Raw genomic sequence first — 18,867 nt, 5'->3', positions numbered from 1 at the left:
CAAAACAAGAAATACCCCCCCCCCCGGGGAGGGGGGATGGACATGCTGCAATCCCTTCTCCTCCTTTCTCCTCTACGGGATCTTGGGCACACACGCACATGTAACCAGTGTGAGTTTAAGCCACTGGGTCTGGGACTCAAACTGTGGTTGACTACATTGGAGTCCAGTGATGTAACCATTACACTATCTCCTGGCCCTGCATGGACAATCCTTAAAACATGAATGGGGATGGGAGAAGAGTTGTAGGCCAACCATGTTTGCTAATTGGTTTTACCTAAAGAAAAAGTGAACTTTCTCTTTATGACAGAAGATGGTTTTACAAATCGGAGCCACTGAAGTTAGACTCTTACCTCTCCGAGACTGAGAGATAAAAACACATTTTCCTTTCTGGCAGCATTTCAAAGCAATGCCCTAGATCCTTGAGAAAGACATTTCCTTGATCTTAAGACTGCCAAGGCTTTTAGGGACATTTATACACATTTGATAGGGGTCAGAGAGAGAATTTATAATGTCACATTTTCTAAAGTAAATGTTTTACTTAGGGAGAATATAAAAGGAGGCCAGGGTATCTGAAGTCAGGGAGAAATATGTCCAAAATTTGTCAGACTGAGGAGAACATTAATGTTTCATTGGTCAGGAGGCTCTTCTCTGGTCAGAGAGCAGCTGCTCTTGAGCCAAGACACTCACAGGTGGAACCTCCCATCCACCTCCACTTCGTTTTTTCCCCTTCTTTTCCTTTTACCTTTCCTATGTCCCCTCCCATTGTCTGTCTGAGTCCAACTATTGAACCCTATCTCACCTTGTGGTCCTCAGTCCCTTCCCTGAGTTAAGCCTTGGGGCCACTGAGAGCCTGAGTCGGTCCTCCTAAGTAGCCAGCCTCCTCTTCTGGCCAGGGTGACAGACCCCTGAGGCAGAAGAGGCTTTAGGGGCTGAGAGCAGCCTGCACTAAGCCTCTAATAGGCCAAGGTACCTGTGTCTTCCCTCCTTTGCGTTTCTTTGTAATGTTCTTTTGCCTTCTTGCTGCAGGATCTACTCGTTTCTCCTTGGGTGGTCAGAAGGTGGAGGAAAGAATCAGATAAAAACAATCTCTGCAAGCTTTAGATATGTCAAAAGTTCGCACCATTTACCTCAATGACCCCCTTAAGAATTTTTTCTGCAAAAACTACATCAGGTGAGACAAAAAATGTATAGTAGTCACTTCTTAGCCATAGTTTTACTTTTGATACTTTCAGTTACCTGTGGTCAACTGTGGTTCAAAATATTAAGTGAAAAATTCCAGAAATAAATAAATTTACGTTTTAACTTACATGCCATTCTGAGTAGCGTGATGAAATCTTACACCGTGTTGTTCTGTCCTGCCCTGGATGTGTATCATCCACATCGTGTACACTACCCTCCTACTTGTAAGTTACTCTGTAGCAGTCTAAGTTATTAGATAGAAAAAACAAAATATGTATAGGGTTTACTACCATCTGTGCTTTGGGATCTACTTTGGATTTTGGAACCATGGATAAGGAGAGGTGTTACTTTATATATAGCCAAGAGAAGAGGAAGGGGGATCAGCAGGTGGCATAATAGTTACATCACTGGACTCCCACGTTCGAGTCCCAGACCCAGACAGCTTAAAACTCATGCCTGGTGCATGTGTGGGGGTGGCCATCCCATCGGGGGATGATTTCTCACTTTCTGTCTCTCTCTCTTTCTTTGTCTCTCTGGCGAGAGCACGCACCATATAGCAAAAATCTCTCTTAAATAAAAAAAAAAATTAAAAAGAAAAAATAGGAGAGGAAGAAAGATGTGGTCCTCACTCCCAAAACAACATGTTGATGGATAAATTCATGTAGCCTAAGCTCCAGGCTACAGTAATTTTCTCTGACCTTGTAGAACTTTTAATTCTCATCTTCACTGCTGAGGATAGGATTTGTTTTTTTATTTTTTAAATTTAAATTTATTTATTTACATTCATTCACTGTACATCATTACAGCATACAAAATGAGATTTTTCCATTTAGAGTACAACCTCCCCCCCGTCCCACACTGTCTCTGGTATCTATGCTTGCTTTCTATACTCCCCCCCCCACACATTTTATTTTATCACTAAAGATCTTAATTAACCTAAATATTTTCATAGCAAGCACAGCTGATATATACATTACCATGAACACAAGTCCAATTTTAGGCATAAGCCTCAGTGAGTAGAATGAACATCCTATAAAGTAGCACCTAGCTGGGGCTATATATCTTACTGCAGTCATCAAATAGGTATTTTTAATGCATTTTTTTAATTTTAAGAAAAAGTCTTAGTTTTTTTTTCTGAACCTTTTTTTTTTTTAACTTAATTTACATTCATTCCCTATATATTGTCACAGCATGCAAAATGTGATTTCCCATCCAGCATATACTACATAGCGGCTTAATCATACATGTTATTATCAAAAATTTTTTCTGAGCTTTTTTTTTTTTAACTTAATTTACATTCATTCCCTATATATCGTCACAGCATGCAAAATGTGATTTCCCATCCAGCATATACTACATAGCGGCTTAATCATACATGTTATTATCAAAAATTTTCCATTTCTAGTTTCTAGTATTTTTTTTTTACCCCTATTTCTGACTCTCTGTCCTTTCCCACTCTCTTCTCACACTATCTCTGGTGTCTACAGTTGTCTTCCATTTCTTCCCCCCCCCTACATAGTATTGATCACACAGTTTCTTAAATCTAACTACTTTCAATAGCAAGTTCACTTGGTAATTTCAAGAAAAACAGTTTTAACTTAAATAAAAGAAATGCTAAGGAACTTTGCTTAAAACTGAAAGCCAGGAAACAGATTAGGATTCTGTTCAAATGGTAGGTACATGAACCTATCCATATCTCAAGACATGACACAAATCCTTACCATTAGACAACAAAGTCTACAAGAAAATCAGCAATGTTTTAGTCAAAAGTCATAAAATTATACTTCACCAATTCAGTCTCATGTACTTTATCTTCTGTTGTCATTTGATTTTCCCAGTTAAAATCTGGGATATAATATTCAACTTCAGACTTGTCCCTATGATTAAGTTGACCATTTTCTTAGATTTTGAACCCTTATTTCTGTGTGTCTGTATTTAATTTTCCTGAGATAGCACTCCCTTGAGAATTTTTGGAGATCTGGTCTGGTGCTGGTAAATTCTTTCAGGTTTTGTTTATCTGAGAATGTTCTTGTCTTTTCTTCACACATGAAAGATAGTCTTGCCGGGTACAGTATTCTTGACTGAAATTGCTTTTCCCTTAACACTTTGAATATATTTTCCCATTCTTTCCTTGCTTGCATTGTTTCCGATGAGAGGTCTGCTGTTAGCCTGATGGGATATCCTTTGTAGGTAACTTGATGTTTTTCTCTTGTCAATATTAGTATCTTGTCTTTGTCTGTGTCTTTGGTCAATCTAGCTATAACATGTCTTGGAGAAGATCTTCTTGAGTTGATTCTATTTGGGGTCCTTTGTATTTCTTGGTACTGGATCTTTGAGTGCCTCTCTAGGTTTGGAAAGTTTTCTTGTAGGATTTCATGGAATAGATTATCAATGCCCTTGTGAGTCTCTTCACCTTCTGGAATGCCAATTATCCAAATGTTTGGACATTTGATGGTATCTAGTACTTCTTGTGTATTATTCTCATATTTGGGGCAATTTTCTCAGTCTTCGTGGTGGATTTTTCTAGACCAGCAATTTTCTCTTCTATGTCTGAGACTCTATTTTCTGTATGATCTAGTCTGCTTTTAATACTTTCAAGGGAGATTTTGACTTCCTATATTATAGTCTTCATCTCTAACAGTTCTGTTTGATTCTTTTTTAAAGTGTGCAATTCCTCTTTTAGATCTTATATGAATTTTCTCACCTCCTGGAACTCATCAACTTCTTTCTCCTTTCTCTTCAGCAGTTCATTGTCTCTTTTCTCTTCCATCTCTGTTAGCTTTGCCCTTATCAATGTTCTAAATTCTTTATCAGACATTCAGACATTTCCATGATTTCCATTGAACTGCTTGTGGATGAAGAGGAATTATTCTTTTTCCTTGGAGGAGAGGTATTTTCTTGCTTTCCCACATTTCTTGGGGTCCTGTGGTTCTTTCTTTCTTTCTTTCTTTCTTTTTTTTTTTTTTAGGTTTTTGCTATAGGGCGCGTGCGCTCACCAGACAGACAGACATAAAGTGAGAAATCACCCTCCAGGGGGGATGGTCACGCCACTATCCCTTCTCCTCCTGGGATCTTGGGCATGCACGCACACATGCCCGGCGTGAGTTTTAAGCCACCGGGTCCAGGACGCGAACCGCGGTCGACTATGTGGGAGTCCAGCGACATAGCCATTACTCTAACTGCTGGTTCCCTCTTCCTAATTCTTGAAGTTCAATCTGAACGTTCAGGAGCAAGCAGAAAGAGGTGATCTGGAATCTCTCTGTTGTTCTGTTGTGATCGCAGGTGCAGCAGATTCAGTAGATATTGAAGAATATGTTAACCCTAATAGTATTTGGATGTTTAGCTACAGTGCTCTTAGATCCATCACACTAGCTTGTTTGTTGGGGCTGAATTATCAGTAGAAAATCTCCATTTCTCTTGTACCCTGAAATGGCTATTTCACAGGAGCCATGAGGGATCTTCTCCAAATGAATAATTCTTAAAAAGAAAAAAATAAGAAGCAGAAAAAAAGCACATAATTTGCCTTTGGCCTCCTGGCCATCAAATGACCCAAATAAAATTCAAGCTTCTTTTCTTTTCTTTCTTTTTTTTTTTTTTTTTTTTGAGGTTTTTTTCCTTTGGGGGTTTAGAGAGAGAGAGAGACAGAGACAGAGACAGTGGGAGGGAAAGTGATAAATCACTTTCCAGGGGAATATCCATACCCTAGTCCTTTCTCCTCCATTCTTCTCCCTGGATCTTGGGCCTGCAAGCATATGTGCATGGTGAGACTTGAACCACTGTCAACCATGTAGGAGTCCAGAGACGTAACCAGTAATGTAACTGCTACATCATCTACTGATCCCTCAAAATCAGTTTTCTTTCCACATGAGTACCTCCAGCCTTTCTGGTTACAGATATCCGTATATTTTTAAATATAACAATATTTTAAAAATATAATGAGATGAACTAGATATTGTGTAATGGTTATGTCACTGTAATCCCATGTAGTTGATTGAGGTTCGAGTCTCAGGCTTGGCAGCTTAAAACTCACGTCGAGTGCATGTATGTGCATGCCCAAAATCCCAAGGAGAGAATGGAGGAGAAGGGATTTCAATGTGACCATCCCCCCTGGGAGGTGATTCTCCCATTCTGTCTCTTCTGTCTTTCTGGCAAGCACATGCTCCCTATAGCAAAAATTTTTTCAAAAAATATATATAATCAGAGAAATTTAGATTCAGGAGGGCTCTTTGATTATTATATTATTATAGAGGAGAAAAAATGAAACAGAGGTGTTGAGAAGTGAAAAAATCCAACTGAGATTCCAGAGTTAGTGATGTGAATTAGGTCTCCGGATATTAGTTTTGTTCCCCTTCTTTTTGACATTTACTTAAGGAATTTACCAGTATTTTCTTTCATATATATGAAAAGCTAGTTACTAGGTAATCTATGTAATTTTCTTTGACATATTTATACATGAAATTATATGATGCATGGGATCTTTTTCACGATAATATGTGGTAAAGTAGAAGTGGTGGACATGGACAAGACAAAGTTGATCATTGTTGAATCAGGGGATAAGGATGGGGGTTTATTATTTAGTCTTTCCATCTTTATTTTTGAATTAACTGAACAATAAATACCTCTTTTGTTTAAATACGTGTGCCATGCGGGTGTTGAAATTATATGATGCATGGGATCTTTTTCACGATAATATGTGGTAAAGTAGAAGTGGTGGACATGGACAAGACAAAGTTGATCATTGTTGAATCAGGGGATAAGGATGGGGGTTTATTATTTAGTCTTTCCATCTTTATTTTTGAATTAACTGAACAATAAATACCTCTTTTGTTTAAATACGTGTGCCATGCGGGTGTTATAAATGTTGTAGTCAGGTGTGAAAAATGAACTGCCATGCTGTGTATGTGCATAGTGTTTTAGACAAGGTCTCACTGTATTGCAATCCTCCTGCCTTGGCTTCTAGCTTTTAGGGTGGGCCAGGAACCAAATGGAGGCCGCCCATCTGGCCTTAGCCTGCCAAGCAGGAATAAATTATTTGTGGTATCCCATTTTGGTGGCAACTACTCTATCTCTTTTCTTTTCCATACCCACAATATAAAGGACATTAACGACCCATCATATAGTGTGTTAAAAGAGGCAGGACAAGAGTATGTAATTTGCATTTGGCCATCTGGTCATTAAGTAGCAAGGCCAGAGTAAAACCCAAGCTTCTTTGGTCTCAAAATCCACTTTCTTTCTGCATTAGTACCCAGACTCTCTGGTCACAAGTAACAGATTCTTAAGCAGTATCCAGAGTGTGCTACTGCAGGTGGGACATTTTTGTTTTATTTGACTGTAGTTCTGCCCTGATACTTTGTTCTATGTTCTTGCATGAGGTGTCAGCTAGGAACATTCACAAAAGGAGGCACATAAAACAGAGTTTATTGGGACCAGCAGATAGCAAAATGGTTATATCGCTGGACTCCCATGTAGTCGACCACGGTTGGAATCTGGGATCCAGCGGCTTAAAACTCATGCCAGGTGCATGTGCATGCATGCTCAAGATCCAGAGAGGAGAAAAAAGGAGAAAGGATTGCGGTGTGGCCATCCCCTTAGGAAGTGTTTTCTCACCTTCTGTCTCTGTCTCTCTGGCGAGCACACACACCCTATAGCAAAAATCTCTCTCTGAAAAAATAAATTAGAAAAACCCCAAGAAAATAGAGTTTATTGTACTCACAGGTCTGAGAGAGAAGGTCAACACATTCTATGCAGGGTCACAGGGGATGTGCCACGTTTTGGTCAGGAGGCTGAACACAGGAGTAAGAGGAGAGCTTAGGCCACAGCCTTTGTTGGGGTTTCCATGAGCAAGGCAAAGCAGGGCACAGTGAAGAGTTTAAGATTGACTTATGTGCATAAGCAAGAAGCTGGTCATCTGTATGCCAAGGAATCAACCTTGTTGACACCCTGATCTTAGAATTCCAACCTCTACAATTTTTTTTTTTTTTGAAGAGATTTTCGCTATAGGGCGCGTGCGCTCGCCAGACAGACAGAGAGAGACATAGAGACAGAAAGCGAGAAATCACCCCCCAAAGGGGGATGGTCACGCCGCAATCCCTTCTCCTCCATTCTCCTCTCGGGCTCTTGGGCACGCACGCACACGCGCCCGGCGTGAGTTTTAAGCCACCGGGTCCAGGACGCGAACCGCGGTCGACTACGTGGGAGTCCAGCGACATAGCCATTACGCTAACTGGTTCCCAAATCTACACTTTTTGAAAAATAAATTTCTGTTGTTTAAGCCACCTAGTCTGTGGTATTTTGTTACAGTAGCTTTAACAAATAAATACACTATCCAATTGTCGCAATATAACTTACAGAATAAAATGAGGTCCTTACATAGCACCCTGTGTGAAAATAGGGTTCAGTTTGATTATGGACAAATGTTAAGACAAAAAAAAGATAAAAATGTTAGATGACAATAAAAACTTTTTATAATCCTGTAAAATTAAAATAATGCTATAATAAAAGTTAGAAGTAAAGCCAAAAGTAGCCAAACTAATTAAAAAAGTTTGGCATTACAGCATGAGCAGTCTCACAGGCAGCCAACCCTACACTGATCCTGTGTTTATTGGATTACACATTTCTTATGCTAAACAAATACTTATATTAATTGACTTATTTAATGTTATCACTTACTGTTTTGGGCACAGCTCAGTATATTTTGGGGAAAAAAGATTTATGTAATACTTTTTGCTAGAAGGAAAGTTTTTTCTAAGATTTGTTGCTTGGGAAAGCCCTCAACAATCTTTAATGTTCAATTAATAGAAAAGAATACGGTTGATACTTTAGATCATGAATTCATTTTGATAGAATTTTGTTTAAAGTTTTAGTCTCCATGAATCCAAAAATATAAAGAGTTGATTTCTTTAAATATTCTTAGAAAGTATGTTGAAATCTGGTTAGTAAAAACAATGTGTTTTAAGTACTTTCCTTTAATGTTTTTTCCTTCCACTTACTCTTTTTTTTTTTTTTTTTGGAGAGATTTTCACTGTAGGGCGTGTGCGCTCGCCAGACAGACAGAGAGAGACATAGAGACAGAAAGCGAGAAATCACCCCCCAGGGAGGATGGTCACGCTGCAATCCCTTCTCCTCCATTCTCCTCTCAGGATCTTGGGCACGCACGCACACGCGCCCGGCATGAGTTTTAAGCCACCGGGTCCGGGACACGAACCGCGGTCGACTACGTGGGAGTCCAGCGACATAGCCATTACGCTAACTGCTGGTTCCCCTTCCACTTACTCTTTAAATTCTTTATTATGTTTGGGTTTCCTCGATTTCATAAGTGTTGTTTTACATAAATTTGGTGGTTTTGGGATGGGAAGTTTGATATTTCTGCTTTTAATTCATTTTCATCAAATTTGAGGAACTCCCCCAGCAGGATATTTTTGAAAGGCTCTTGACCTAAATGAATTAATAACTAACAACTAAAAATAACTCAAAGTTTATTACAATTAGTACATTTTAATATGAATAATATTATGAATAGTGATATACCAAATAATTCTCTAAATCTGGAATTTATAAAATTATCTACAGTAATTTATATTTTTGTGATGTATTGCTATTTAAAATTTTGGTTCATTAAGCAAAATTCCTTAGTATTTCTTTGATGTAAGTTAAAACTGGTTTTCTGGGTTTTTTTTGGAGAGGTTTTCGCTATAGGGCGCATGCACTCGCCAGACAGACAGAGAGAGATATAGAGACAGAAAGCGAGAAATCATCCCCCAGGGGGGATGGTCACACCGCAATCCCTTCTCCTCCATTCTCCTCTCGGGATCTTGGGCACATACGCACACGCGCCCAGCGTGAGTTCCAAGCCACCGGGTCCGGGACGCGAACCACGGTCAACTACGTGGGAATCCAGCGACATAGCCATTACACTAACTGCTGGTTCCCAAAACTGGTTTTCTTAATAGTACCAAGTGAACTTACTATTGAAAGTAGTTAGATTATTTAAGAAATTGTGTGATCAATACAATGTGAGTGGGAAAAGAATGGAAGTCCATTGTAGACACCAGAGATAGTATGAGAAGAAGGTGGGAAAGGACAGAGGGTCAGAAATAGGGGTAAAAATAAATTCTAGAAACTAGAAATGGAAAACTTTTGATAATAATATGCATGATTAAGTCACTATGCAGTATATTCTGGATGGGAAATCACATTTTGTATGTGTGATGATGCTTAGGGAAGGAATGTAAATTGAGTTGCTATGAAAATATTTAGGTTAATTAAGATCTTTAGTGATACAATAAAATGTGGGGAAAAACAGTATAGGAAGCAAACATAGATACCAGGGACAGTGTGGGAAGAGAGTGGGAGATGGCAGAGGGTAAGAGATAGGGAATCAAGGATGGGGGAAAAAAGCAAAACATACAGGAAACAAGAAATGGAAAATTATTTGTTGATGATAACACGTATGTTGATGTGCTTGATTGAGCCAATATACAGTATACTCTGGATGGAAAATCTAATTTTGTATGCTGTAATGAAGTACAATGAGTGAATGTAAATAAATAAATTTAAATTAAAAAAAAATTGGTTCAAAGGCAGTATAATGTCCCTGAAGTTATCTAGCTAAAAACTCACAATGTTTCTATTAAATATCAAACTATTTTCTTATTTACATATTTGGAAATTCTCAGTTATTGCTTTTGTATATAAAATTAATAGCCTCCTCTATCATCATTAATTATCATAGCATGTTTATGCTTATGACTGATCCAATTTTAACATATAAGAAATACTTATATTTGAAAGTTAATATTAAATATTAACAATAAACTTAAATGACAAGCTTTGTTCATATTATTGGTTTTGTTATACAGGATTCCATGATCATAAATTATGCACACTAGAGATGCTCGAAAAAGAATCAAAACAGAAATTTAGTTATTGGAACTTTAGAACAATTAAAAAAAAGGAAACTTTGAAACAAGAAAAGAGAAGACACAAAAATAATGATTCTTTGAAAAAAATTTTTTTTTGGAGAGGTTTTTGCTACAGGATGTGTGCGCTAGCCAGAAAGACAGAGAGAGATAGACAGAAAGTGAGAATTTACCCCTGGGGGGGATAGCCATGCTATAATCCCTTCTCCTCTATTCTCCTCTCAGGATCTTGGGCATGCATGCACACGCACCTGGCATGAGTTTAAGCCACTGGGTCTGGGACTCGAACCACGGTCGACTACATGGGAGTCCAGCAACATAACCATTATGCCAACTATTAGTTCCCCGGTTGTTTGAAATTTTACCACACAGAAACATCAACTTTAAGTATTTGTTGAAAATTCAGTGTATGTATACACACACATATTCATGCACAGAAATATAGGTATAGAATTTCATATAATGGGATTCTACTTCAAATATTGTTTTAACTCCTACTTGTATGTCAGTAAACTTAAATCTACATAACTATTTTTGGTGACTACATAATAGCCCACTGAAGAATTATCTATTTTTTTATTTTAAGTTTTGCTATATAGCATATATGCTCATCAGAGAAAGACAGACAAAGAGAAGAGAGGGGAAGCGAAAAATCACCCCTTGGGAGGAATGGCTATGTCACACCCCTCGGGAGGAATGGCTATGTCACAATACCTTTTCCTCCATTTTTCTCTCAGGATATTGGGCATGCATGCACACATGCCTGGCATGTTTTGCAAGCTGCCATGTCTGGGACTCAAACCATGTAGTTGGTCATAGGAGAACCAGCCATCTTAACCCTATGCCACTCGCTGGCCTTTATTCTTAACCAGTTTTTTATTAGTAGACATTTATAAGTAACTCACCTTTCACAGATACCATAGTGCTGTAGTAAATAGATTTTTATATGTATATTAGTGTACCTTTATTTGTCTATTTTGTTATGGTGAATCACCAGAATTGTGAATGACTGAAATGATTCTGCTAGTGCAATTCACTTCTATTACTTTTCCCCAAACCCCAACATACAAATATACATACACATATGTGTGTGTAAAAAAGGAGAACTTTGAAACAACAAGAAAAGAGAAGACACAAAAATAATATGTGTAGGGGACCAGCAGTTAGCATAATGGCTATGTCGCTGGACTCCCATGTGTTTGCGTCCCGGACCCAGTGGCTTAAAACTCACGCCGGGCGCGTGTGCATGCGTGCCCAAGATCCCGAGAGGAGAATGGAGGAGAAGGGATTGCGGCGTGACCATCCCTCCTGGGGGGTGATTTCTCGCTTTCTGTCTCTAATGTCTCTCTCTGTCTGTCTGGCAAGCACACACGCCCTATAGCGAAAATCTCTCCAAAAAAAAAATATATATGTATGTATGTTGGGGTTGCCTTTCTATCTTTCTCTGTCTCTGTCTCTGTCTTTCTCTCCCATGGGAGAAATAAACTTTTTTTTAATATGAAAAGAAAAAGATCAGTGTTTTATAACTATGTGTTATTGATTTTTTTAAAAATTATTTAATTTTTTCATTATTATTGTTATTTTTAAAATTTACTACAGGGCACACACACTCACCAGAGAGAGACAGACACAGAGAGAAGGAAAGTCAGAAAGCAAGCCCACAGGTCTCAGACTCAAACTATGGTCCGCCATATGGGAGTCCAGTACCTCCATCACCATGCCACCTCTTCGGCCCATGTTTTATTTATTTATTTTATTTTTAATTTTTTTGGAGAGGTTTTTGCTATAGGGTGCGTACGCTCGCCAGCCAGCCAGAGAGAGACAGAGAGACTGAAAGCAAGATATCACCCCCCAGGGGCGATGGCCACGCCGCAATCCCCTCTACTCTGTTCTCCTCTCGGGATCTTGGGCACGCACGCATACGTGACCAGTGTGAGTTTCAAACCACTGGGTCCTGGACTTGAACCGCAGTCGACTACGTGGGAGTCCAGAGACAGAGCCATTACGCTAACTGCTGGTCCCAACCATGTTTTATTTTTTAATTCACCTTTTATTTATAACTAACTTTTTGTGTTTTCTATTAGTATTTTTAGAGTTCAGAAAGTCAACTGACAATGATATTTTTCTTTTCTCCTACAGCACAACTAAGTACAGCCTGTGGTCATTTCTCCCTCGCTACTTGTATCTGCAGTTTAGTAAAGCTGCTAATGCTTTCTTCCTGTTCATTACTATATTGCAGGTAATATTTTTGAGCATGTGATTAGAGTAAGATTCAAAAGTAGTTTAAAGAACACTTGTTAAAAAAACTCAGGTAGGGGCTGGCCCTGTAGCACTATGGTTGAGCAATGTGCAGAAGAAGCTGGATCTCACATGATTGACTGGGGTTTGAAGCCCAGCCCTGGAAGCAACTGGCCAGGCATATGAGCATGCTTCCAGCTATGGAGAACTGAAGGAAGAAGAACTGTGGTATGACCAGGCCCCACTGGGATGCTACTCTCTTTCTCTTTTACTGTCATGTGGGTGTACATGTACTCTCTCATGAATAAAGGAAAAATATGTTTTAAGTTTATTTATCTGAAAGAAGAGGTTGATGTAAAGAGCAAATTTAAGTATTGTAAGAATTTCCTTCTTGCAATATTTAAGTCAGTGAGACACTGAATCTCCATTAAGGGGCTGCAGAACAAGTAGATGTACAATGGGTGAACTGGCCCATAGGTCATCCAGATTGAGATCTTTAATGATAGAGCTGAGGGACTTTGCTCATTTTTGCCACCTCTGTAATAGGATAATATTACTATATTTTGAAAGGAATAATTTAAAGAAAACCCAAATAATACTTTATATTAGGATCTTTCAAAACAGTTAAATTCAAGATTTCCACAATCTGGTTTATTACTGTTTTTTCAATTTTTATTTCCAGCATGAAAATCCAAACTCAAGTAAATTTTCTCAGTGTTCCCCAATTTCTTATCATCTCCAGAGGTTGACGTATACTTGTGCCTAAACTGTTCAGTTTATTCATCTGGCTATGTCCTACCCATTCTTTTAAAAGCCCAGCTCAAAATTATCCATCTCCAAACTTCACCAAATGCCATAGTCTATTCTGGTTTCTCCTGTCTTCAAATGTCTATAACAAAAATCTGTTCTATCTATTTTAATTGGTTTTATTTCTCCTATCAAACTGTAAATTCCTTGAGAATAAAAACTGCTAAACTTTTGCATAAGAATTCAATAAATTTGTTAAATTGACTTCAAACAGAAGAATTGGATTCAGTAAATATTTATAGAGGCCACAGAACATATGTCAAAAATCCATGCACAGAAGTTCCAGGATTAATTATCAGACATGGTTCCTGCCCTTGGAGAGTTAATATACAAGTACTTTAAGACATGTTTATAAAGTGCTAGAGAGACACAACCTGCTGGAGGGTGAATGGTCCAGTAAGAACTATTGAAAAGAGGAGACATCAAGGAGGAGCTTAAGAAGAGTAAACCTACAGGCCAAGGAGAGAAGGTCTTTGGACACAGGGGACATATATGGAACTGGAGACATGCAATGGCTTTCTGGAGAATAAGGACCCAAAGGGACGGAGAGAAAGTTAGATTTTCATTGTGAATCCTTTTTTGTATTCTGAATTGTGAAATATGTAAATGTGTTAACTATTTAAAAATAAATGAAATACAGGGATCAGCAGTTGGCATAATGGCTATGTTGCTGGACTCCCATGTAGTCGACTGCGGTTCAAATCTTGGACCTGGTGGCTTAAACTCACGCTGGGTGTGTGTGCATGTATGCCCAAGATCCCAAGAGGAGAATGGAGGAGAAGGGATTGTGGCGTGGACATACCCCCTAGGGGGGGGTGATTTCTCACTTACTGTCTCTCTGTCTCTCTCTGTCTTTCTAGCAAGTGCACGCACCCTATAGCAAAAACAAAAAGTCTCCCAAAACAAACAGACACAAAAACAAAAACAAAAACAAAAAATAAATGAAATACAAATTTAAAGTCTAAATTTTCTCTAGTATGTGAAATGCTCTAGAAGCAGTAAAAATTCAGTTTGGGGAGCATAGAGTAGAAAAGACATGAAAGACTTTAGCTGAGGCTGGGTTATAAAGAAGTTGGTGGGTTATGCTTCTAAGCTTAGACTTCTTCCTAGAGATGGTGAGACGGCAGTGGCTGTCATGAGCTGTACAGTGAAGTGGACAGCTCTGGTGAGATTTAAATGAGGAACAGAAAGAGGGGTCTGGGGACAAAGAGGGTAGCTTGGAGATGCACTACAAAGAGGGAGAGACACAAGATATGTTTCAAAGGTGAGTCTATTGATAGCTTAAGCATTCTAAAATTTCCCCTTTTCTTCTATTACTCAGTCAACTTCCTTCCTGCCTTTCTCTCTTCCTTCCTTTCTTTTCTTCTTTCTTCTTTTCCCTCCCTTCCTCCTTCCTCCCTCCCTCCCTTCCTCCGTTCCTTCCTTTTCTTCTTTCTTTTTCTTTCTTCCTTTCCTTAATGAGAAAGGAGAGAGAGAGAGAGAGAGAGAGAGAGAGATTAGGAGTGGAAACAGACAGAGATATGTATTTTTTTTTTACAGAGTTTTGCTGTGGTTGTGATCCCCCTTCCCCGCAGCTTCCCAGTTAGTTAGTATTACAGAGGCACTACCACACTTAGTGTGTTCAGGTTGGCCCAGCTTTGGAAATACAAGATTAAGAACTTATCTACATCTTGAAAGGTAATGGGTCACATCTATGTAGGATCCATCAGAAAACCAACGCCTCAAATTTGGTTGCTTTATTTCTCATATTTTCAACAGTGGCAGGTAGCACTAGAGGACTCAATAATTCATTTGTACAAAGATTATTTTTCTGAGACCTTCCAAAATTTTTCTCCTTTGCCTCAAAAAGGAATAAGATTCAGTTAAGTAGCTGATGATCTAGATTTGACTTAAAAAGAAAAAAGATATTAGTGGGCCAACCGGTGGAGTGGAGGTTGCTGGATCCCATATGGCCGACTGCCTGCTTTGAGTTCTGGACATGGTGGTTTGAAAATCATGCTGTGCACATGTGCATGTGTGTGCAAAATCCCCAGAGGAGAAAGAAGGAGAGGGGATTGTGGCATGGCCATACCTCCTCGGGGAGGAGGTGCTTCCCCCTGACTCCCAGTAAGCATACATGCCCTACAGTAAAAAGTAAAAAAAAAAAAAAAAAAGTATTTTAAGTTAACATTTACATTGTGAACTATTCCTTTCAAAATACAATCAAAGTATCACATGAAGAAGATGTCATAAGAACTGGGGTGTTATTAAGCATCTGCACTGGCTTCTTTTCCATATTAAGTGTCACACTCAGGGATGGTTTTGATATGCTAAGAGTTTCCTTTCCCTTTTTATTTAATGTGTCTATTGTCTCTATGCCCTGGGCCAGGTCCTTAGTAGTGTGACTTGGAGTGTAAAAATATATATAGATATCAAAGATTTATCATACGACTAATAGCGTTAATTCTGATTGTCTTGCAGCAAATTCCAGATGTGTAAGTATTTTAAGTTAACATTTACATTGTGAACTATTCCTTTCAAAATACAATCAAAGTATCACATGAAGAAGATGTCATAAGAACTGGGGTGTTATTAAGCATCTGCACTGGCTTCTTTTCCATATTAAGTGTCACACTCAGGGATGGTTTTGATATGCTAAGAGTTTCCTTTCCCTTTTTATTTAATGTGTCTATTGTCTCTATGCCCTGGGCCAGGTCCTTAGTAGTGTGACTTGGAGTGTAAAAATATATATAGATATCAAAGATTTATCATACGACTAATAGCGTTAATTCTGATTGTCTTGCAGCAAATTCCAGATGTGTCTCCAACAGGAAAATACACAACTCTCTTGCCTTTGACGACTATTCTTATAATTTCAGGCATCAAAGAGATTATAGAAGATTATGTAAGTTTATTGTTACATAGTGAAATGCGCTCAAAACTACTGCCTTGAACATAAAGGTATTTATTGATCTTTTTTACAAGGCAGTTGGTTGGAATTGGTATAATTTTTTCAAGTATGTAGTTAATATGAAAAGAGAATTAAAGTTCTTAGGTTTCAAATTTTAAATTATACGGTCTTCGGATTATATATTTGGGAGACTAACAGGACTTAATAGCTGCAGTAAGAACTGATAGTATCTTCAGGAGATACAACCCAACCTTTGGTGAATATCTTAAATGGTCAAGAAGGCCATCCATACAAATTGTGTTGTCTTCATATCTTCTTTAGCCTTGTCACAAGAACAAAGAGATACTTAATATTGTTTTCTGCCTACTCTGACCCTACCAGCAACATCTATGTTCACTCTGGTAGACTCCTTCCCGTGCACTGACAATCCTAATGCCCATTTTTCAAAATTGCTTGCTATTGTTATTTATATGCTTCTGCCTGATTCCTGCCATCCTGTAAAGATATGGAATCAGTAAACTCTATTCAGTCATTGCCATTTTGGTTAGTTTATAATATGAAATAATTCTTCAGATTTAATCAGAAGCTTTAGGTGAAGTTAGGAAGAAATCCAAAACTTTAATTTTTTTTTTAGTTAAAAAATTTGCCATATAGCAAACCAGCAGTTAGCGTAATGGCTATGTCGCTGGACTCCCACGTAGTCGACCGCGGTTCGCGTCCCGGACCCGGTGGCTTAAAACTCACGCCGGGTGCGTGTGCGTGCATGCCCAAGATCCTGAGAGGAGAATGGAGGAGAAGGGATTGCGGTGTGACCATCTCCCCTGGGGGGTGATTTCTCGCTTTCTGTCTCTATGTCTCTCTCTGTCTGTCTGGCGAGCGCAGGCGCCCTATAGTGAAAATCTCTCCAAAAAAAAAAAAATTTGCCATATAGTACGTGGATAAAGATAGAGAGAGAAAGGAGAGTGAGAAAGCACCCCTCTCATGGGGAATGGCCACACTACAATCCTTTTTACATTTCTCCTACCTGATGTGTTTTTCAAGTTGCCAGGTCTAGGATTCTAACTGTGCAGTCAGCAGTGTGGGATCCAGCTGCCTTAAGCACCGTACCACCAGCTGGTCTCCAACTTTTAATTATGTGTTAACCAAATGTTGTCATTATAAGTAACATACGATATGCTAACATTTCAAATAGTACTGGATACACTGTATAATATATATTTATGTATGTGGATCTGTATTTATACTGATTTAAATTGAGGCACAAAACAGGTTAGTAACTGGCAAGGCAAGTAAGGGACACAGCTGGGATTTCAACCAAGACAAGCTCTTTCCAGAATCCACACACTTACCCACATTGCCATACTTACTCCCCTAGGTCACTTCTCAATTTAGAGTCATGTGAGGACAAGACTAAAGTCAGTTATACAGAGAAGACTTTATAATTAGGTTAGCTATTACCTCTATTCTTTCTTAAACCTACTGGGTCTGGTGTTAAGAATTATTATTCTGCATTTTTGATGTAATTAATGTTTCCCCCCAATAACAGAAACGGCATATGGCAGACAGATTAGTTAATACAAAGAAAACAATAGGTAAGTATGGCAGTTAATTTTATGTGTCCACTTGGCTGTGGTACATGATGTTCAGATAGTTGGTTAAACATTATTCTGGGTATTTCTGTAAAACTGTTTTTGGAAAAGATTTACATTAAATAAGTAGATTGAATAAAGATTACCCTCCATTATATGGGTGAGTTTATCCAGTCAACTGAACAAAGAAAGCTGACTATTATTTGAATAAGAGAGGTGGCTTTGAAACTAGGACATCAGCTTTTTCCTACTTTTGTACTAGAACTGAAACATTAGCTCTTCCTGTGTCTCAAGCCCATTGGCTTTTGGGTCGGAATAACAACATTGGCTTTTGTGGGTCTCTAGCTTGCTGACTCACCCTGCAGATCTAGGGACTTGCCAGCCTCTAATCATATGAGCCAATTCCTTATATGAAAACTCTATACACACACACACCCCCAAATACACACACACACACATATCTACATATATAAAGATATATAAATACACACATATATCTATATATATAAAGATACATAAATACACACATTTATATCTCTCTATATAAAGATATATAAATATGTTAAGATATATGACTATATATAGTACCAAGAGTGGTTCTAGAGGAATGGACTTTTGAAGATGAGTTTTCTGAATTGGTTTTTGGGTTTCTGGAATTGACTCTGTAGACTGATTAGATTTGAAGACGTTAATGACTCTATTTCCAGTATTAAAGAGACCACTCATAGAAGATGACTTCTCAAAGGGCCTGAGTTTTATCTTTCCTACCAGTTTGGTGGATCTTGGATCTGGATGTGAAGTCTGAGCAGAAACTCTGGTTGTCTTAGCCCCTGAAAGGGATTGCTCACAGCTCAAATGCCCCTACTCCTAATTTTGTTATGTGCTTTGTAATTAATTATAAACGTATGCTGGTGAAACGTCCCTAATCCAACAATCTAAAATCCAAATGCTCCAAGACCCAAAACATCAGAAACTACAAAAGTGGAAAATTCTGGGGCCAACAGGTGGCATGGTGGTTAAGGCTCTGGACTACCACATGGCCATCCATGGTTTGAGTGCCTGACCCAGCAGCTTGAGAATCACACTGGATGTGTGTGCATGTGTCAGAAATCCTGAAGGAAAAATGCGGGAGAAGGGATTGTGGTATGGCCACCCCACCATGGAGTGATTTCTCACTTTCCCTTTGTCTGTCTCTCTCTGTCTCTTTTCAGGGAGTGCATGTGCCCTGTGGCAAAAATCTTTTAAA

The 18,867-nt window shown here is 38.6% G+C and overlaps 1 protein-coding gene across 1 annotated transcript in view; it reads left to right on the top strand.

The window, feature by feature from the left end:
• Positions 1-18,867, top strand: part of LOC102498413 (phospholipid-transporting ATPase IB-like) — a 211,413-nt gene that overhangs the window by 9,374 nt on the left and 183,172 nt on the right. Inside the window, 4 exon segments of the mRNA XM_014592016.2 lie at positions 1,027-1,171; positions 12,237-12,336; positions 15,928-16,026; positions 17,579-17,624. Coding sequence (XP_014447502.1) covers positions 1,104-1,171; positions 12,237-12,336; positions 15,928-16,026; positions 17,579-17,624 — 313 coding nt within the window. The 5' untranslated portion in view covers positions 1,027-1,103.

The sequence above is a fragment of the Tupaia chinensis genome, unplaced genomic scaffold, assembly GCF_000334495.1.
Source record: "Tupaia chinensis unplaced genomic scaffold, TupChi_1.0 Scaffold000634_1, whole genome shotgun sequence".
Taxonomy (NCBI): Eukaryota; Metazoa; Chordata; class Mammalia; order Scandentia; family Tupaiidae; genus Tupaia; species Tupaia belangeri.
This window is presented reverse-complemented; position numbering and strand designations above follow the sequence as displayed.